Raw genomic sequence first — 22,999 nt, 5'->3', positions numbered from 1 at the left:
AAATCCAATGAAGCATAGTCAAATTTTGAGATATATAGGGTCAATTCCCTCAGTTTGTGCTGGCAGCAGGAAACCTCCCCGTTAATTTGAATGAGCAGAGAAGCAATGGTAGCTTGTTACTACTTTTAGCTCTGCAGTTAGTGGGCAAGACCTTCTGCTGTCAGCGTGAACTCAATCACATGCCCTACTATAACGGTAGGATCCCTACAGTGCCGAAAGAGACCTTTTGGCCTACTGAACCTGTACTAGCCCTCTGAAGCAGCATCCTACCCAGGCCCTCTCTTCCATTCTATCTCGTATACTCCACGCATTTACCACGACTAATCCACCAAACCTGCACATCTTTGGACTGTGGTATGAAACTGGAACACACAGAGGAAAGATACACACGTGTGGGGAAAATGTGCAAACTCCACACAGTCACCCAAGGCCAGAATTGAACGTAGGTCCTTGGCACTGTGAGGTAGCAGTGCTAACTAGTACAGAAGAGCTTTTTGTATAGGGTTTCCATTGGCCAAGGCATACTTTAAAGCCCAAAACTGCTGCAGCTTTATAAGACCCTAGACAGACCCCACTTGGAGTATTGAGCTCAGTTCTGGTCGTCTCATAAGAACATAAGAACATAAGAAATAGGAGCAGGAGTAGGCCATCTAGCCCTTCGAGCCTGCCCCGCCATTCAATAAGATCATGGCTGATCTGTCGTGGCTCAGTTCCACTTTCCCGCCCTCTCCCCATAACCCTTAATCCCCTCTCTTATCAAGAACCCATCAACCCGCTTCTTAAAAATATTTAGCGAGGCAGCCTCCACCACTTCAACGGGCAGAGAATTCCAGAGATTCACCACCCTTTGAGTGAAGAAGTTCCTCCTCAACTCCGTTCTAAACCGCCTCCCCTTTATCTTGAGGCTGTGCCCCCTAGTCCTACTGTCTTTTTTGAGCGGGAAGAGTCTCTCCACCTCTATCCTATCCATCCCATTCATCATCTTATACGTCTCAATGAGATCTCCTCTCATTCTTCTAAACTCTAACGAGTACAAGCCTAGTTTATTCAGCCTCTCCTCATAGCTCAATCCCCTCAACTCCGGTATCAGCCTAGTAAACCTCCTCTGCACTCCCTCCAGGGCCAAAATATCCTTGCGCAGGTGCGGCGCCCAAAACTGCACACAGTACTCCAGCTGCGGCCTCACCAATGCCCTATACAGCTGCAGCAAGACCTCCCTACTTTTATATTCAATCCCCCTCGTTACAGGAGGGATGTGGAAGCTATTGAAAGGGTGCTGAGGAGATTTACAAGGATGTTGCCTGGATTGGGTGGCATGCCTTATGAGGATAGGTTGAGGGAGCTCGGTCTTTTCTCCTTGGAGAGACTAAAGACGAGAGGTGACCTGATAGATGTGCATAAGATGTTGAGAGGTATAGATCAGGTGGATTCTCAGAGGCTATTTCCCAGGGCTGAAATGGTCGCTACAAGAGGACAGAGGTTTAAGGTTCTGGGGAGTACAGAGGAGATGTCAGGGGTAAGTTTTTCACTCAGAGGGTGGTGGGTGAGTGGAACCGGCTACCGTCGGTGGTGGCGGAGGCGAACTCGCTGAGGTCTTTTAAGAGACTTCTGGATGAGTACATGGGACTTAATAGGATTGAAGGTTATAGGTAGGCCTAGTAGGGAGGGATATGATCAGCGCAACTTGTGGGCAGAAGGGCCTGTTTGTGCTGTAGTTTTTCTATGTTCTAAATGATGGATGATAATATGTTTTGAATTGGGTTTTTCTCCCAATTTTTTTGCCAGCCTCTCCCCCTCCCACCTTGATGTAGATGGTCCCTTGCTGTGATACAATGCCACAGGTTCCAGGCATCTTTCAACACATTGTCTAAATGTTTATGGAAGGGAGCAGAGGCCTAACACAATCGTCATCTGACATCTATATCTTCAACATGACTTCCCTCAGACTGATTACAATTGGGAAAACTAAGCCCATTTCCTACATCCCCTCCCCCACCTTACTCAGGTTAAAAGGGAATTAGATAAATCTATCTGCACCCTAATTGAAGCAGACTAATTCAGCACAAGCCAAGAATCCAACCTAGGACTATATCTTAACTTATGGACAGGGTTCTCCTCTTTGAATAGAAGTGGGGGGAGTGGGATAGGACTTCTGCCTTCCACGACATTCGGCATAACCCCAATATAATTTCCAGAGTCAGGGTTGGTTTGGCTCCTGGCAGGGTTCCTGCTGCCAAGTGGGGCGATGCTGCTGGGAAATGAGATAATATTGCAGGGACCATCCTCCAAAGAGATGGCAAGGGAGGTTAAAAAAACTGAAGAAGCAGAGAAAGAACTTTCTCCAGCTACGTCAGCCATGGCCGTCAACTCTGATGAAATTTGATCTGACGTCACTTGATCACCAAATCTCCTCTAGGATGGTCCAGTTTCTATATTATTAAAGTTTCATCTACAAGACACATGCTGTTCATCCTCTAATATTTGCTCACTTTCCTGTCAGCACTCATACTTTAGTGAATGTTTGCACTGATGGTCTTTATTAACATTCCTGCAACATTGCTCTGATTGCAGAAGATGTTTTCATTAACTTATTTCAGGCTTTGCCACACTTAATGATCACAGGAATTCTCTCCCACAAGGTGGTTTTCCTTGTGGCTCAGTGCTGGTGAAGTAAACATTCCTTCTGCAAATAGGTAGTTTGGACACGAAACAAAAATGGGTTTTTTGAAACTGCATTACATTGTTACGTGGTGTGCCATAAAGTTACAGTACCAAACTAAATGTCACAACTGATCGATCCTCACAAGCATAAATGCAATGGAATTGCACGACAAAAGTACCATTAATTTCCAATTCAAACTGGCAATGTTTCACAACAGGGCGAGGCCAGACCATCCTGCATCAGACTACAAGGCTATTCATGCAAGAACAAGTAAGGTCATTTCTCCACAAAATTAAATCAGCATGTATTTTGACAGATCAGATGAGGGCAAGACTCAAGGTAGCAGAAGATGTGATTTTAAAAAAAAACTCCTCTCTCCTTCCATAATAGCTGAAGCTTGATGCTGATGGAAGATTCTGATGCACAAAAACAGCTATTACTTCTTGCAGACATTACCTGCTCAAATTAGATTTGGCAGAGATTTTCTTTGAATAGCTATTAATGAATTTTAAATTGATCTACCAACAGCTATGCAGGGCTTAGTTCTGACTATAGAGGCATGTCAAGTATAGAGTCAATTTTTTTTTGCAGGATGCTCACAGCAATGTGGGCAGACTCCTGTGCCCAATCTGTGATGTAGGCTGTGATTAATGTCAACAAGATAAGTGTATGGGAGTCAAACTAAAGTGAGAGGATGTCTCTGCTCAGTCTCCTTCCTCTGTTTACAATGTTCAACGCTGCCCTGGGGCTACTATCAGTTTTCATCAGCTGGCTCCATTTAGAGAAGCAGCAAATGAGACAGAAAGCTGGGAACCACCTCCTTCAGCTGGCATTCACTCAGGAAGGAGGTGACAAACACTGGTTACTATTTGGACAGTGCAGGGGCAGGGGGGGTGTGGGGGGGAGTGGAGATCACAGTGAGAAATGTAATGGAGGACCTCAGTGCCTGGATTTGCCCTCTTTATCTCACCCAATTACAGACAGGACCACAAAAGGATGTCATAGCAATTGATTGCTTTAACCAGTTTATCCATCTGGGCATCCTGAGAACTCCCTGTTTACAAGGGAGAAAGATCTAGGAGACAGTCCAATGGGCAAGGTTTGAAGCCTCACGACCACATCATGGTGGACTGTTGGCATTGAGACACAGCTGCAGAGTATGCACAGATTGATCAACTACTATATGGAATCTGGTGCTGAAATTGCAGGGTTGATCAGAACATCACGGATATTGTAAAGGATGGATAATGCAGCAAATTCAATCAAACAAGTTTTCAGGAATTGAGATTGATTTAAATTTGTGAGGCAGGGAAAATATTGCTATTTTTGTCCTCTCCTGGAACTTGATGCAGTTGGTTTCACTGAACATAAGAAGTAGGAACAGGAAGAGCCATTTGGTCTATCCTTCAATAACAATCTAATTGTGGCCTTAACTCCACTTTCCTGCCTCTCTCTTGATTCCCTTGTCAATCAAAAATCTGCCTGAGCCATGAATATCTTCAACAATCCAGCCTCCACCGTCCTCTGAAGAAGAAAATTTCAAACACTAACCGCTCACTGAGAAAATAAGTCTCTTCTCAGCTGTCTTAAAATGGGAGACCCATTGTTTTGAAACTATGCCTCCTAAGTTTTAGATTGATGAGAAGAACACACAATTTCTGAAAAGCCTGATAGGCAGTTGTGTGCGGTGAGAATTATTTCTCCCCTGCTTTTTCCGTTTGCAGTTTATTGAGTTGGAGATTAAAGTGCTAACCATTGATGTATCTCTCCATTTGCTTTGCTTGCATTTAACCATCAATAGGTCAATGGATGGGAATGTTGCAATTAAAATCCAATGATAACTAGTTTAATCCACGTTGTAATTGCAGGCTAACTTGTAAAGGAACAGCGGTACTCTGCGAACACCTATGTTTTAGTTTTGTCAGAAGGTGGATGTTGTGCCTGATTCTATAATTGTATTTAATTCCATTTGATGGTTTAGCTCCAACTGTCTTTAATTGGGGGTTTCTCTGGAAGTAAACTCCTCGCAGGTTCATCTGCAATTTGTCGGCCAGAGTCTGTGTGCCAGGATATTTTAATAATCTGCCTGTTGTGCCAACTTTATTTCATTTCCAAATGTGCAAGAGCTGCTCGCCAGCCCCTGATTTGTCAAAGGTTTCTACCAGTCTCTTGCCATAATTCCAGTGGGAGATGGTCGAGGTCTAAACAAAAAGCAGGGTTCCGTTTACAACTGGGCATGGGGTACATTCGCCAAAAGATTTCATGGTTAAAATAATATGAGCTGCTAAACTTTAACTCCTGGAAGGCGTGCCTTGGGGCTGGAGAGAAGGAAGGGTGGTGGGGTTGGGCACTGAGTCTGATAGTAAGCTGTCTGTCAGCAGAGCCGAGGTTGAGTATCTCATGTGTAACCCTGAGTGAACCCTGCAATGGTGCACTGCATCAAAATACTGCCCGGATTAAGCTAGATTTGGGTTTTGAAGGCTCTCAAATCCAGATCCTCCAAAGGAAAATCCATGGCTGGATTTTAAGACTGCTCGAGTTGTACAGACACATATTGCTGCCAGCTTATTATGAACTCTGCAGAGGTTGAAATGGGAGCAGTGTTCCAAAGTAAACAATCATTTGGTTCAGAAGGATGTGCCACATTGCATTGATGGAGTGACTGTAGCGGTTGCTGCATGCTTATTCTTTCACCTGCCCTGTTTAAAATGCAGAGCTGGACCAGCCATTGGTCCTCCAGTGATAGTTCCCCACCAGCTCAGCTGCTAAGATGTGAGCAGATGAATCATAAAGACATCTTTCTTTTGGGGCTCAAATTCAATGTACTGGAGGGATAGGAAGTGGGCTGAAAGTTCCATGTTTTCATCCCTCATTTACTCATAAAAGAAATTTTGCTGGGGAGGAGTGACAGGAACATGCGCCCAAGCCCTTATTGTTCTAATGTCACTTTTGGGTCAGTGCTCAAGGGGACCTCAGGTTCTTGAGAAATCCGTTCTGCTACATTTCCTGTATGACCAGGGACATATATGAGCCCCACAATGCAATATTCAAATATCAATAGAGTAACTATCAATCAAATACTGTGCTGTCTAGCACAGGAGTATCAGGGAATGTAAAATCTCTAGACCTGCTCTCTCATTCCTGCTCCTGATCATTTAGAACATGTATGAAAAAGATTAGGCATAACTGTGATACCCACAGCAGTTGAATAGCGTTCTAAGACTCGGAATGAATTTTGACAGGGATTTCCCCATGGAAACCTGCTCCTTGATTGCCTGGGCTTCTGCATGTAATGTATGGCCACTGAAGTGAGGCACTTGAAAGTTGATCTTCATTACCATGATCACAGAGGTGGCACTTGACTGTAAGAGGCAGTGGAGGGTTAGAAAAAGCCTCCAGAATTCAATTCACTGTAGAGGCAGGATTTTGAGAGCTCTAAGTAAAATTGGTGGCATAGCAGGGCCTTCATAATTGTCTGCTGCTTTCTGCTGGTGAAATGTCTCTCTAGGGACTGGAGCTGATGCTTGCAGTGGCCAGTGCACCTCAGGCACACCTCATTAATCTGAATCTTAAATCAAATTCAAGACATGCTAATTAGATTCTTCAAAGTTCAACTGAAAGAACTATCTCTTGGTTTGTTCGGGCGATTCATTAATCATTTCTAAATGCTTTGAACTTGATTCTAAGAAGTTACATTCTTTGAATGCATTCTAAAACAATGGTGTCATGATTATGTAAAAAGCAAAATAAGATTTTGTAAAAAAAAATTCTTCAAAATGAAACATATATTATGTAGCAAGAAAGATAGTAAGGCCAATAAGATTGATATATAATGCTGTTTGTCAAACAGGAAGCTGCAATATGAGATGTAACTCCAGTAACAATTTGTAGATACAGACATTAAATCTTTTCCCTCTTGATGTACTCAGCAGATTTATTCAGGAGGGTCATGAGACTATGGGTCTTCTAAAAATATCCCCCTGTAAAATTCTATCAATACATAGGAAAACAAAAAGAGAGTAAAAATCAGTCATCAAACTCAGCCCTTCCACAGAGCATGAATAATTTACTCCTAAAAACTGATTGCTGTAAACATACTTCCAGGTCACTCGACATCTGTAAAGCGTTAAAATCATTGAATTTTACAGTGTAGATGGAGGCCATTTGACCTGTCAATGCCTGTGCCAGCTCTTTGTAAGAGATAGCCCATAATCCTGCAGTTAGCCCTCTTAAGTCCCATGTCCAGTTTCCTTTTGAAAACTCCTTTAGAATTTGGTTCCATCCCCCTTTCAGGCAGAACTTTAATAACCCTCTATGTGAATATATTATCATTTATCTTAATTACACAGCCTTTGGTTACTGATCCATTTGGCAGAAGAAACAGTTTGTCCCTACTTGCTCTATCAAACTCCCTCCCACATCCCTCTATTATTCTGAATCTCTTGCTTGGCCCTTCCCTTAACCATCTCTGTTCTCAAGAGAACAATTCTCAGGCTCTCTAATTTTTCCATGGAAGTGAAGTCCCTCCCATATGTAACATCTTGCTAAACTTCTCCTTTACTCTGTCCAGGCCTTTGACAATCCTCTGAAATGTATACAATACTCCAGCTGATACCTAAGACAGTGATTTGTAAAGCTTTAGCATGATTTCCTTTTGATATTCTGTGCCATATTTACAATGCCAAGTATCCCATACCTTCTCAATTTTTGCTGCTACTTTCAAGGATTGGCGAATAAGCATCACCTCTGCCCTTGCACCCTGCTCAGGATCATATCATTTAGGTTATGTAGCCTCTCCACTTGGCTGCTACATGTTTGTCCATTTCATAAGTTTATTGATGTCTTCCTGAAGTAAGTTATGGCACATCAGGCCCAAAGTTGTGAGGGTCTGCTCCACTTGCAATGGATTGGAGGCCCTGCCTTACCCTCGGACTGGAGACCCAGTCTCAATTTCAGGGGATGGGGCAATCTGTACACCTGGGCAGGCTGCTCTTGCCTGCCAGTGACTAATAGCATTTTTGTCTAGAATATCCAGAGGAAATATTGGAACCATGTCATATCGCTCCAGTGGCACAGTGGATGGCTCAAAGAAACAGAACCAAAATACAATGGATGCTGGAAATCTGAATTAAATGTTATTTCTTCAGTTCTTGATGATTGATCTCTTCTAACTTTCAGCTAGCAGGAGTTCCACTCAGGCTACAGAAAGCCTGGGATTTCAGGGGTCGTATGAAAATTCCATACGCCCTGAATCATGGGGCACAGGACCATCTAGGAGGCTCTCCAAATCAGTAAATTGCAGAACAGAAAATTTGGACCAGAATTCCAGCAAATCAAGGATTTGTCTACTTTCAATTCCACCTAGGGTTTGCCGAAGACCCGTATCCCAACAATAGGGTGTACTTGAAATCTTGCCTAGAAATTGAACTGCTTGACATGGACAATCTGTCTCTGAGGTGCAGTAGGTACCAGAAAGATGAAGCCTGATTTCAGACCATTCTTGGGCCTCTTGGGATCCTCCTGTGCCATTATTAACCTGAAAATGCACCATAAAAAATGACATTTAGTTTTAATTGGTTTGTCCTAATGTAGGATAACCATTTTTCAGCTCCACCCCAGCCCATCCCATTCCTCTCTGTTGTTGTTCGCAGTCTACATGAAATATCTTGTCGACACTCACATTAGCAATGTCTCTTGGAATTTAAGACTAGATCATGTTTGTTCCTCTCTCTGTTTTCTTTCCTGTAAATAAACAGGTTTAATTTTGTAACTCTCTCCTCATGACTTAGTGCCCTTTGCTTCCTGAGCTACGTGCTATCAGCCCAATGAGTCAATATGCATTTTGATAGATGTGATCCTTGCTGCTGTAGCAATTCTGTTACTAATCAAACCAAATACAAACTACAATTTCTATTTATTTACATTTTTCACACAATACTTAAAAGTTTAAACCTACTATTCAATGTCAGTTCATTCAAGGCAGGGACTAGAAGGGAAAGTTCTGAGGCAGCATTCAATTAAATTGAGGTGAGCGGACATTGTTTAGTTTGTACAGTGAGAATTTTTATTCTGTGGGATAGATGGGGTTATTTCATTTTTTACGGCATTTGTGAAATTTCACTGAAAAAAAGAATAAGATAGTATGAGTTATGCATCAAATGAAAAAACACTTCTTGACCTTCAAGAGGCCAGCCAGCTTGGATCTCTCCAAGGTGGGATGTTTCCCATCCCGAATCAACATGACACAGAGGTGTGATGAAAACAACATGGCCACCAAGTGGAGCAATGGGCAATTGTCTTCCTGTTTCCATCCTCCGTCACTTTGCACAGTTCACGAAAGGGCATGGGTTGTAAACCAAGCGTGTACTTATTGAGGCAGCAATCAATCTTGTTGAAGTCACATTGAAAGGCACAACTTCAGACACAATTTTGTGTTAGGTGGGCAGGAATCAGAGCAGTCATGCCCAGTGAATGGAAGCATGAAGAATAATGGAGTCAAATCAGTTGGGAAGGAAAATCTTTGAACAGATATTTGAATTATTTGATAGCTGAAAAGTCTTAATGCATGCATTGAAAAGTTGCAGGATGCTATCGAGGGAGAATGGATTGCCAAGGGGATGGCTTCTCATTCCTGGGTATACCGGGGCAGAGCACAAAGGATGTTATAATGGCAGCAATATGGTGACAGGAACTGCATTGACCTGCTCAAAATATGCTTTTGTTGTCTGGAATGTCAGGTGACCCTGCAATACTCACCTGCCATGGTTTTTTGTATAATTGTGGCATGCTTCATAATACGACCCAACAAAGGGGAGTTATCCTTGATAAGGTGGAGAGAGAGGAAGGTCTTATGCCCTCAGAGGAAGAGAAGGAGCAGAATGATTTTTAAAAATTCATTCATGGGATGTGAGCGTAACTGGTTAGGCCAGCAGTGTTGTCCATCCCTAATTGCCGGTGAAAAGGAGATGGTGAGCTGTCTTTGTAACACTGCAGTCATTGACGTGCAAGTACACCCACAGTGCTGTTAAAGAGGGACAGGGAACTGCTGCACAAGGTGATCTGGGTAACCATGGAGGTAGACAGGCTAATGTGTCAAAATTACTTCTCAATTTTCTGATTAGATAGCAAGCAGAGTGGGCCTTTCATTGGACCTGCTCTGGAATTGGCCCATCTCCATTTCTGGGTTGGTCCTGCCAAAGTGGACAGCAGCTCCACCTCCAGGACAATGAAGAACCTGCCTGGTACCACAAAACCTTGCTTCACAGCTGACTGGAGTTGGAACTGGGAATGTGATATGGGATTGGTCCTGACTCCTATTTGTTGCTTCTGGGGAGATATTCTAGCCCCAAGAATCCAGAACATTGGCATTGACATTTCCATTCTTGCAAAATTATGGCTATGGTTGTCTTTATCTTCTAATTTAAAAAATCAAATGTGATCAGTACTGCACTGTTCAAGGGTTCAGATCATAAGTGAAACACCAGAGCTGGGCTGAAAAGGGGCAGATGGAATTTAAACCTGATAAGTGCAAGGTGATTCATTTTGGTAGGACAAATCTGAATGTGCATTTATAGAATCAACAGCAGGGTTCTGAGGAATGTGGAGGAGCAGAGAGATCTTGGGGTTCATATCCACAGATCTCTGAAGGTTGCCACTCAAGTGGATAGAGCCATGAAGAAGACCTATTGTGTGTTAGCATTTATTAACAGAGAGTTTGAGTTTAAGAGCCATGGGGCTATGCTGAAACTGTACAGAACCTTGGTGAGACCACATTTGGAATATTGTGTGCAGTTCTGGTTACCTCACTGTAAGAAGGATATTGAAGCATTGGAGAGAGTGCAAAGGAGATTAACCAGGATGCTGACTGGTTCGGAGGATAGGTCTTATGAGGAAAGGTTAAGGGAGCTGGGGCTTTTCTCTTTAGAGTGGAGGAGGATGAGAGGAAACTTAATAGAAATTTATAAGATGATGAGGGGGATAGATAGTATGGATGTTCAGAGACTATTTCCTCGGGTGGGTGCAGCTGTTACTAGGGGGCATAACTTTAAGGGTCATGGTGGGAGATATAGACGGGATGTCCAAGGTAGGCTCTTTACTCAGAGAGTGGCTGGGTGTGGAATGAACTGCCTGCTGTGATAATGGCGTCGGACACTTTAGGAACTTTCAAGCAGTTATTGGATAGGTACATGGAGCACACCAAAATGATAGGGCGTAGGATAGCTTGCCCTTGGTTTTGGACAAAGCTCAGCACAACATTGAGGGCTGAAGGGCCTATACTGTGCTGTACTGTTCTATGTTCCATAGCATAGAACATGAGAACTCACATCAGATCCAAAAGCTGACAGTCAGTTTTTCCGATTACCAGTGATCTGCATTTACTGTCTGCGGGTTTGGTTAGGATTTCACCAGTGACTTATCTCCTGTTTTTTGGGGCTCAATGTGGAGGATGATCCACATGAATGTTTAGCAGCAAGGATATTAACTATCTTGTTTACCTGCATTAGGAAATCTTCCTTGCTTGGGAAATTTCAAGGTATTGTTTTGGACAAGTGTAGGAAGAAGTTATCAGATAAGCTAATCACCTGTCCAAACAAGCCTGAGTGTTTGCTGCATTCTTCTGCTTTCACAACAGTGTCTGGACTGGTATTGTTATTGTTAATGTAAAAAGCCGTATGTTTCTGTTACACAAACTACACATAGATACACACTCACTGCGTGCACGCACATACACCCACCCACACAAACGCACCCCACATCTCCTCAAAAATATACACACACACAAACCACTTGTATATGGAAACATATACACAGTGCATTGGAACTGATGATTGGCTGTCACCAGCTGAAATATGATACTTGTTTCATTGCTGCCAAGAATGGTTAGATACAGTACCTTTATAGCAACTGTCAAGTGAGTGTACTCACAAATCCCAAGTGGGCTTTGACAAGAGATGAGCCAAAATGCACAAGAGGAAAAAAGTAAGAAGTAAACAGTGACATTTGGCCATCTGCTGAGATTGCCATATTTAACAACCGTGCTGTGTTCAGTGCAAGTTGCTATATCAGACTATATAGCAAGTTGCTATATCCTGTGACTGATAAGCACATGCATATAATTTGTCCAATCTTTTACACTTGTGTTATCTGAGTGTAGAAGTGAGTTCAACTATATTAAGATACATTTTCCATTTAGTCCTGAAGGTAATTTTTGTAGATGAAGAAATTGGGTGTCATTTGCTCCTGTCAAGTGGCTGCTGGAAAATCCCTTATTAATATATTCCATTGGGACAGTGCCCCTGCCTCTGATTGCTCTTCAGTCTGAACAGGAACTTAGCTTGTGTGGATGCTGCAAGCTTATAATGGGAGTGAGCAGACCTATCAAATCCATTGATGTTTGGGTGAAAGTATTGCTCAGAATAAAAGCAAGTTGCATGGGACATTTCATCATAGTTAAATTGTAAGAAATGTTTTTCTCAATACAATACTTGAGCTTATTTTGGATGCGTTTGTCCTCTTTTTCTAAATCAGACTGTGGGCTAGGGTTTCTGTTAGACAAGAAGCCCAATTGTTGATTTTCAATATTAAAAGCAAATACTCTGTAAATAAACTGTTTCCAGGATTTTGTGGACCAACAGGACAATGAAATTTGGGAAGCAAAGCAAAGGGGGATGTGGGCTCGGTGAGAATGCAAACTGCAACATCAAATTGAAACTGCAAAGAAAGGTAGGGGTAAAGATACTGAATACTTAGTATGTTAATGTCAAATTTGCAGCTAACCTAAGCACAGGCCCCACCCACATCATGCATCTTCCTCAGTTAGGTCTGTAATTGGGAGAGACACTGCTGCTGTCGATTCTCCATTATTATGAAGAGGAACAATTCAACCAACTGTTTCTGGTCGCTCCTCAGTGAGCGCTGCTGGACAGGGCAAATGTGTGAACTTTCAATGTGAGCAGGATAGTATTGTACTCTGTGCTGCCCCCACGTAGATGAACAGTTAATTAGTTCATCAGGAAAATCAGGACTTCGACTGCAGCTAAGATCGAGAATATATTGATGCTGGTGAAGCATCTCTGTTCCTAACTACCTCCCCGACCAACATGCTATGTCACCATGACGTCTTGTCAAATAGTTCACCAACCAGGCTCACAATAGAAGAATAGTCATTGGTTATGGGATTGGAGGGCTTTGGGTGGAATACCCCAGTGAATAACAATATTTTGAAAAGAGGAGGAAAGGAAATTGTGGTCAAAGTGTGCCGTCCTAACTTTTAACTCAGACTTAGACATATTGATGTGGTTCACCACTATTGACAGGATGTCATGGTGACACAGCATCTTAGTCAGGGAGCAGCCAGTGGCAAAAGTGCTTCTGCCAGCTGTTCTCGATGTATTTTGGATCTTAGCTGCAGTCGCAATCCCGGTTTCTCCTGTGAGCTGATTAACAGGCTGTATACCAGAAGTAGTGACAGGTTTCAGGTAAAAGGTTAATTCACCCTGCTGGCCAGGTGTTAACGTACGGCAGAGAGAAATCTTAAAGAAATAAGAAAACAAAACTAGGATCAAGAATTACTAGAAAGGTCATTCGGATGGTTTGCTGTGGAATATCATCGCTGTATTGTGCCTTCTAGGTGGAGATCGCGATCGGATGACTGCCAATCATGAAACATATCTCCTCATGGCCAGTGCACAGAATGATATGGAAGATTGGGTGAAGACTATTCGCCGAGTGATATGGGCTCCTTTTGGTGGAGGTAAGCTTTGTATTTTCAGCTGCTTGACTAAGTATTTTAGGGCAAATTGTTATAATCTCAATTGATCAGTTTTCCTAGTGCTTCATGTTAAACGGGAAGTGGAATTCCTATTCCAAGCCATTGGATCCGGAAGATTCCATTCACTAAACCACATGACATGTAATAGTTCATCACTAGAGTTGTGTTATTCCAAATCACACTGGCATGGTGATACACATTAGTGTTACAGTACAGCATTCCTGATAGCATCTATGGAGAGAGAGTAGAGCCAACATTTTGAGTCTAGATGATGCTTCATCAGAGCAGTAGAGCCAAAGTTTCAAGTCTAGGTGAGCCTTCGTCAGATCTGCTGAGATTTTCCAGCATTTTTCTGTTTTAGTTTCATATTCCAGTTTCCACAGTATTAAGAGTTTATCTTAGTACAGTATTCCTACTTTGTTCTGCAGTTAATGTGCCAGTAGTTAGGAGTATATATTTATGGCAAATATGTGTAGATACCCTTAGCTTCCTTCATAGGGCTGGGTGCCGCTACGTTTGTGTAGAGAGTGGAAGTGGAGCCTCCATAGAGAGCGGAGCTTGGTCAAAGTAAAGGGTGTCTTAAAGAAGGAAAGAGAAACAGAAGTGGAGAGGTGTAGACAGGGCATGCCAGAGCTTGGGGCCTGGGCAACTGAAGGTACAACAATCAGTGGTGGGGTGATTAAAACCAGGAATGCTCAAAAGGCCAGAATTAGAGGAGCTGATATCTCAGGAGCTGGGGGGATGGAGGAGATTACAGAGAGAGTGAAACATCAGGTATGGAGGGATTTGAAAATCTAGAGGAAATGTTAAAAACCAGACATTGCTTCACTGGGAGCCTTTGTGGGCCAGCGAGGACAGCGGTGATAGGGGAACCAGACTTGCTGCAAGTTACAGCATGGAGTACCAGAAATCTGAATAACCTCACGTTATGTAAGGTAGAATTTAGGAGACCAGCCATAGTGTTAGAATAGTCAAGTCTAGAAGAAACAAAGACACTAATGAAACTTTCAGAAGCAGAGGTGAATTTGAGCAATGTTACGAGGATGAAAATAAACAATATTTCTGAGGGGATGAACATGTGCTGAGGAGGTCACCTTGGGGCAAAAAATGACACCAAGGTTGAGGAATGTCTGTTTCAATCTCAGACTGTTGCCAAGGAGAGAGATGGTGCCAATAGCGAAGGGGTAGAATTCTGCTCATTAAGTCAGATGAATCGTCTAATAATTGAACAAAGGTGGAGGAGTCAAGAGAGGTGTTGGTGAGGTAGAGCTGAGTGTCAACAGCATCATATGAAAACTAAAGCTGTGCCTTTGGATGATGTTGTCAGGAGCAGCATGTAGTTGAGAAATAGGAGGGGACCAAGGATTGATCCATCGGAGACACCAAAGGTAATGGTGCAGGATGCAGAAGAGAAGCCATTGCATAGTGAAATTCTGACTGTGGTTAGAAACATAAGAATGGAAACAAGCGAGAGCATTACCGTCCAACTAGTTGAAAGTGGAAAAGTGGGTGGCACGGTGGCACAGTGATTAGTACTGCTGCCTCACAGCGCCAAGGACCCAGGCTCGATTCCCAGCTTGGGTAACTATCTGTGCAGAGTCCGCACATTCTCCATGTGTCTGAGTGGATTTCCTCCGGGTGCTCTGGTTTCTTCCTACAGTCTGAAAGACATGCTTGGTAGGTGCATTGGCCATGCTAAATTCTCCCTCAGTGGACATGAACAAGCGACGGAGTATGGCGACTAGGGGTTTTTCACATTAACTTCACTGCAGTGTTAATGTAAGCCTGTTTGTGACAGTAGCAAAATAAACTGTAACTGCACGATGTGCTGAGAAAGCAATCACTGTACCCCCAAGGGATAAGTTACTGTGAGGCTTCAGTGTTAATATGAGTGAAACAACCATGCGTGGAAACAGAAGTCCAGACTAATTTTTTAAACCGTTCCACTGAGTTTCTTTTTCATAATTTATGATGATATTATAACTCATCTTAGGATCTTGTAACTTATAACTAGACACTTCTGACATCCTTGGTTACATGAATATTGCTCCTATTACTGCCAGTACAAGCCAACTGAAACACAGTCAAAACGAGCGTAGAGTGTAGATTGTGCTTAAGATCAAGGGTAGACTGGGGAATATTTACAACCCAAAAATACCATAGAATGCAGAGTATAAGTTGACCTTAAAATCCTCAAAAATTCCTTCCAAAATGGGGGTCAACTTATACATCAAGTATAAACTGTGAATCAGTGGTTAGCATTGCTGCCTCACAGTGCCAGTGACTCGGGCTCGATCCCCAGCTTGGGTCATTCACTGTCTGTATGGAGTTTGCATGTTTTCTGTGTCTGCGTGGGTTTCCTCCAGGTGCTCCGGTTTCCACCCACAGTCCGAAAGACACGCTGGTTAGATGTATTGGCCATGCTAAATTCTTCCTCAGTGTATCCAAACAGGCACTGGAGTGTGGCACCTAGGGGATTTTCACAGTAACTTCAATGCAGTGTTAATGTAAGCCTACTTGCAGCACTAATAAATAAACTTTTAAAAGTTTAAATACTAGTGTTGGTGCAGAAAGACTCCTATGAATCTTTTTAGAACATAGAACATTACAGCGCAGTACAGGCCCTTTGGCCCTTGATGTTGCGCCGACCAGTGGAACCAATCCAATGACCCTCTAACCTAAACTATTCCAATGTTAAACACATGCCTATCCACAGACCATTTGAACGCCCTTAAAGTTGGCGAGTCCACAACTGCTGCAGGCAGGGCATTCCACAACCTTACTACCCTCTGAGTAAAGAACCTACCTCTGACATCCGTCCTATAATTACCACCCCTTAATTTAATGCTATGTCCCCTTGTGTTAGCCATCACCATCCGAGGTAAAAGGCTTTCACTGTCCACCCTATCCAATCCTTTGATCATCTTCAATCAGGTCACCTCATAACCTTGTTCTCTCCAATGAAAATAACCTCAAGTCCCTCAGCCTTTCCTCATAAGACCTTTTGGCACCTTTATTGCCTGCTTGATTTTAGCACGAAATGGTAACACAAGTTTGATCCTAAACACAAGTTGAAAAATTGAGGCCAACTCATCACATAAGTATAGCTCTAAACATGAAATTATTTGCTGAAAAATAGGGGGTTGACTTATCTGCCAGGTATTGGCCTAAACATGCATTCTGACAGCAAAAAACTGGGTTTGATTTGCACACTGGGTTGATTTATACGCTACAATCTATAGTATTATCTGTTTTATCCTCACACTATCTGGGTTGAATGCTCTTCCACAAACACAAATTGGTGATGGATAAATTATTAATTCTAAATTAGAGATTGATAGAATTTTGGTAAGCCAATGTATTAAAGAATATGGGAAAGGGTATGTATATGGAGTTAGATTGCAAATCAGCCATGATTTTGTTGCATGGCAGAACAAGCTCATAGGGCCAAATGGCCTGATCCTATATTGATTGGGAGTTACAGATTTCTTTTCTGTCATCTAGGTAGAAAACCTGTGTTTTTCTCACTTCCCACAGTTTCACCCACTAAATTTAAATATACAAGTGCCTGTACATTGCAACAATTACTAACTTTTGTTTTGTAGAGAAGATGATGTCTCCCTGCAGCATCTGTCTTTTTAATTCTAAAGTTGTCTTTTCACATTGGAATGTTCTAGGGCAGCTGTGTCTCACTGCAAATGAAGTATCATCAGTGGAAAGTAACCTGAGAGCTAAGAAAATTAAGAAACGATCTAGACAGTGACTCACCTTCAGTATTCTTACCACGATTACTAAAAGCACACGGGTTGATATTGTTCACCCTCTCCCCACACCCACTCAGGCTGCTCCACCCCCTTCAAGTTATTGCAGCAAGGCTCTTACCAATGTGCTGGGAAGAAACTGGAAAACTGCAGTATTGGCCTGCTCGGAGCAACCCCGAAACAGTGTTTGACAAAACGCTCCTGGTCACTGACAATAATAAAATCCAATGTGAAACAAATGCAACCACTGTAGATCCTCTCATCCCTAGCTCTAGTTTTTATTCATTTATTGGAATATGCATTTCACTAGCAAGGTCAGCATTTAATTGCCCTTGATAAGGTGGTGGTGAGCCACTTTCTTCCACTGCTGCAATCCATGTATGAAAGTACTTCCACAGTGCAGTTAGGTAAAATGTTCCAGGATTTTGACTCATTGACAATGAAGTAACAGAAAGTATTTCAAAGTTAAGATAGTGTATGACTTGAAGGTAATGTGAGAGTGAGTGACATGCCAAGCAGTGATGTTACAGATTGTGGTGCTAGATAATTCTGTTGCTGCTGATGGCCTATAGCACCTCATGATGTAAACTTTGAGCAGTCAATTTTTTCCTGCATTCGAGTCAGCATGGTGGTATAATGCCTCACAGCCAAATGGAGTATGTCCTCAGTGAAGACAAGACTTGGTCTCCACAAGGAAAATGTGGTGATCTCTCCTACCACTACTGTCCTGGACAGACAATATGGGACAGATTGATTAGTGTGAACCATTGATTGAGCTAAAGGTTCATGGCTGTATTCCTCCTGTGTTCAATGCTCAGATTCCCAAAGGAATTTAAGAATTACTTTGCCCTCATGAGCTAAGCTTCAAAATGTGATTGCTTTTGGTGCAGAATACCATCCCTGTCTAGGATGTCATAAATTTTCCACGAATGATACTGAGATGAAAAACATGAGCATTGTTTTTTTGGCACTGTAACCATGGTCATAATGGATTTATCAATCTCATTTCTAGGTCACGTGCAAATTGTGAGTCTATTGGTTTCCATCAATCTCTTTGCTTTTGACATAAAAAGGGCAGAAAGCTGTTCATTAAATTGGTCAAATGAAAATTACTTCTTCTAGTTGTGCATTCTGTGAAGATAGAACTTTTCTGTGAAAGATAACCAATTAGCCTTTCAAAATTCTGGAATGGAAAGATTTTAACAAAGGTAGACACGAGAGTCCAGACATGAATCATTGTGTTTGATTTAACCAAGTAAGATCTTTGCAGTACGTGCAATGCTGACCTGAGTTGCCACTTATTTTGATGTGTTTTCAGATAATTTCTCCCACATGCAAAACCAAAAATTGGTGTAAAGGTGGCAAAAGGGCAATCAGTGCATTCGAAGTGATTACATATATGGGTCGCTTTCTTCACGAGATGGCAGAAGTAATGCATTAACATATGCATAGACCCTGCAAATGTCATCCATTAGGATTGCAATCACTCATTTCGGTTTAAAAATACTTAGTGTCTGGGTTTGACATGATAGGATTTAAATATCTATTTTTCAGCAGATCTTACTTTTAATGTGTTCGGTTGGCATTGAACATGTGCTTCCCAATTTTAATGCTGCAGAATTTGTGTAGCTCCAACTTCGCCCACCCCCCCGCCAATCGAATGAAAATTTTGAGTGTTGGGGGTGTGGTTGGCCTTAAGATGAGACGGGATGGGTGGTCTTTAACAGCTGAGCTGGGGTGGGGTGGGAAGGTGGTAGCCATGTGCTGAGTGTGGAGTGGGATGTGTTTCAGCTGGATGTAGTGGGGAAGATGGAACGGGGGAAAGAATGCAGTTGAGTGAGGTGGGAGGTGTTTAAGCTGCAGGGATTTATGTGCAAAAAGATCACCCACCTTTTCACAGTCATTTTTTGCAACAGGAATCAGGCCTCAAGAGATCTGTCCATTAGGCCACACCCACCATTAAAAAAATACAGTGAGAATCTAAAAGACCCTCACAGTTGTTAGCGCTCAGTCCAAGTTCCATGGTCACCATTGCTGCATCGGAGCTCACAACTCCAAAATGTTATCACAAGTCCCAAAGAAACCCTGCATTAAGCAGTGTGTAGCTTGAATTAACTGACCCCATTCAGGTGGCTGTTCCCTTTCCATCAAGGTGGCAGTACCATCATCGAGGCAAGACAGACACCAATGCCCATTCTTCATATACAAGAAGTCATTCAAGTTATGATGAATGGCATTTGCAACATTTATAAATTAACACCGTGCTTCAACTTTACAAAGCCAGTTTTGACTTTATGATGCCACGCTCATGTACACTTGGCCTTTACTATCTGCATCATCCATTAATATTCTACTGTTCAAACCTTCAGGAAGGATAAAGTGCTTCTCAGACACAGTATAGAAATGCCTTTGGAAGCGGAGGCATTATTATACCATAGAAAATAAGACAATTTTACCGAAGCAAGATCTCACAAACGTTAACATGACAAAAACCCCAGTTTAAAACTAACTGATTCAGCAGAAACTACTGGGTCGGATCTATTTTTTGTAAGTTTGAGTTTACTTTCAGCTCGAGCCTTTGGGTTATCTAATGGTTGGGCGATCCAATCTCCCTGATTAATATGTAGGAAGTGAGAAAAATATGTGCACCAATCATTTAACCACAAACCTCACCTTTCACTGATTAAATACATAGTTCATTTGAGGGATTTCAGAGAGTGAAGGAAATTTGCAAAACAACAAATAAGGGGTGATTCTATGCCTCTGTTCATGATGCCATAACCACAGTGACGGAAAGGGAACAGCCAATTGAATGAGTTAATTCAGTCATTGACAAGTACATTATTCAGTGAAAATAGGGTATCGTGCCTTGGTTCAGGAACCAAACCCCCATTTATAATATTATTCCTTTGGGAAAATTGGTTTCAACTTAGAACATTTGAACTTCTAATTTACAGCACAATTGGTTGATGAAAACTAAGGACTGCCTGTACAAGCTTATACATTAAGTGCTGGTAGACAACTCAATTGAAGAGACCATCACAACTGAACCCAATCTAGTCCTTAACTGCCTCTCACATCTTTTGATTTTGATTTGATTTGATTTATTATTGTCACATGTATTAACATACAATGAAAAATATTGCTTCTTGCGCGCTATACAGACAAAGCATACCATTCATTGAGAAGGAAACGAGAGAGTGCAGAATGTAATGTCACAGTCATAGCTAAGGTGTAGAGAAAGATCAGCTTAAGGTAAGTCCATTCAAAAGTCTGACAGCAGCAGGGAAGAAGCTGTTCTCGAGTCAGTTGGTACATGACCTCAGACTTTTGTATCTTTTTCCCGAAGGAAGAAGGTGGAAGAGAGAATGTCCAGGGTGCGTGGGGCCCTTAATTATGCTGCCTGCTTTGCTGAGGCATTGGGAAGTATAGACAGAGTCAATGGATGGGAGGCTGGTTTGCATGGTGAATTGGGCTACATTCACGACCTTTTGTAGTTCCTTGCACTCTTGAGCAGAGCAGGAGCCATACCAGGCTTTGATACAACCAGAAAGAATGCTTTCTATGTGCATCTGTAAAAGTTGGTGAGAGTCGTAACTGACACGCCAAATTTGCTTGGTCTTCTGAGAAAGTAGAGATGTTAGTGGGCTTTCTTAACTATAGTGTCGGCACGGGGGGACCAGGACAGGTTGTTTGTGATCTGGATACCTAAAAACTTGAAGCTCTCGACCCTTTCTACTTCATCCCCATTGATGTAAACAGGGGCATGTTCTCCTTTATGCTTCCTGAAATTGATGACAATCTCCTTCATTTAGTTGACATTGAGGGAGAGATTATTGTTGCTGCACCAGTTCATCGGATTCTCTATCTCACTTCTATACTCTTGTCACATCATTGTTTGAGATCCGACCCATTACGATGGTGTTATTAGCAAACCTGAAAATTGAATTGGAGGGGAATTAGGCCGCACAGTCATTGGTATATAAGGAGTATAGTAGGGCACTGAGAGCACAGCCTTGTGGGGCACCGGCATTGAGGATTGGTTGTCTAACAGGAAGCAGAGAGTTGGAATCAATGTGTGCTATTCTGGTTGGCAGTTGGTGACTAGTGGAGTGCCACAGGGATCGGTGCTGGGGCCTCAACTGTTTACCATTTACATAGACGATCTGGACGAGGGGGCTGAGTGTAGGGTAACAAAATTTGCTGATGACACGAAGGTGAGTGGAAAAGCAAACCACGTGGAAGGCGCGGAAAGTCTGCAGAGAGCTCTGGATAGGCTGAGTGAGTGGGCGAGGACCTGGCAGATGGAGTATAACTTTAGCAAATGTGAGGTTATTCACTTTGGTAGAAATAATAGTAGGAGGGATTATTATTTAAAGGGCGAAAAGCTGCAGCATGCTACGGTGCAGAGGGACCTGGGGGTCCTTGTGCACGAATCGCAAAAACCCAGTCTGCAGGTGCAGCAGGTGATCAAGAAGGCAAATGGAATGTTGGCCTTTATCGCGAGGGGGATAGAATATAAAAGCAGGGAGGTTTTGTTACAACTGTACAGGACACTGGTGAGGCCGCAACTGGAGTACTGTGTGCAGTTTTGGTCACCGCATTTGCGAAAGGATATATTGGCCTTGAAGGGAGTACAGAGAAGGTTCACCAGGCTGATACCGGAGATGAGAGGATTAGCCTATGAGGAGAGATTGAATAGACTGGTTCCGTACTCGTTAGAGTTTAGAAGGCTGAGGGGGGATCTTATAGAGACATATAAGATAATGAAGGGGCTAGATAGGGTAGAGGTAGAGAGATTCTTCCCGCTTAGAAAGGATAGCAGAACTAGAGGGCACAGCCTCAAAGCAAAGGGGGAGGGGGGTGCAGTTTAGATCAGTGTTGGGGAGGAACTTCTTCACTCAAAGGATAGTGAATCTCTGGAATTCTCTGCCCATTGAAGTGGTGAAGGCTACCTCGCTGAATATATTTAAGTCACGGGTAGATAGATTTCTGATAGGCAAGGGAATTAAGGGTTATAGGGAGAAAGTGGGAAAGTGGAACTGATCCACTTCAGATCAGCCATGATCTTATTGAATGGCGGGGCAGGCTCGAGGGGATAGATGGCCTACTCCTGCTCCTATTTCTTATGTTCTTATGGATGATCATGGAGGAGGTGTTGTTGCCTGTCCTTACTGAGTGTGGTCTGTGAATTAGGAAGTTCAGGATCCAGTCACAGAGGGAGATGCCGAGGCCCAGCCTACGAAGTTTGGAGATGAGTTCCATGAGAATAATAGCGTTGAAGGCTGAGCTGTAGTCAATAAATAGGAGTCTAACATAGATGTCCTTGTTATCTAGGTGTTCCAGGTTTGAGTGCAAGGCTAGGAAAATGGCAACTGCATTGGACCTGTTGTGGTGGTAGGCAAATTGTAGTGGATCCAGGCAGTCTGGGAGGCTGGAATTGATTTGTGCCATGACTGACATTTGAAGCACTTCATAAGTTTGCATATCAGAGCCACCAGCTGATAGTCATTAAGGCACGTTGCTTTATTTTTCCTAGGTTTTCTTAGGTACCGGGATGATGCAGGTAAGAACCTCAGATTGTAATAAAGAGAGGTTGAAGGTGTCTGTGAATACTTCCATCAGTTGATCCGTGCAGAATCTGAGTGCACATCCGGGTACCCCATCCAGGCCAGTTGTCCTTCAAGAAAGCTGCCCTGACATCTGCAATGATGACCCCAGATATAGGTTCATCCAGGGCTTCCACAGTGGGAGGCATGCTCTCACTGATCTCTTGCTCCAAACGGGCATAGAATGCATCAAGCT

The 22,999-nt window shown here is 42.7% G+C and overlaps 1 protein-coding gene across 4 annotated transcripts in view; it reads left to right on the top strand.

Annotated features, from left to right (window-relative positions):
* Positions 1 to 22,999, top strand: part of arhgap24 (Rho GTPase activating protein 24) — a 619,498-nt gene that overhangs the window by 532,000 nt on the left and 64,499 nt on the right. For all 4 annotated transcript variants that reach the window (XM_080191101.1, XM_080191092.1, XM_080191083.1 and 1 more), the window contains one exon: positions 13,293 to 13,415. In XM_080191101.1, the coding sequence (XP_080047227.1) occupies positions 13,293 to 13,415 (123 nt within the window). The remainder of the gene's footprint in view (positions 1 to 13,292; positions 13,416 to 22,999) is intronic.

Source organism: Carcharhinus amblyrhynchos, chromosome 1 (assembly GCF_965287045.1).
Source record: "Carcharhinus amblyrhynchos chromosome 1, sCarAmb.v2.hapA, whole genome shotgun sequence".
NCBI classification, from domain to species: domain Eukaryota; kingdom Metazoa; phylum Chordata; class Chondrichthyes; order Carcharhiniformes; family Carcharhinidae; genus Carcharhinus; species Carcharhinus amblyrhynchos.
Note: the sequence above shows the minus strand (reverse complement) of the source record. Positions and strands in the feature narration are given on the sequence as shown.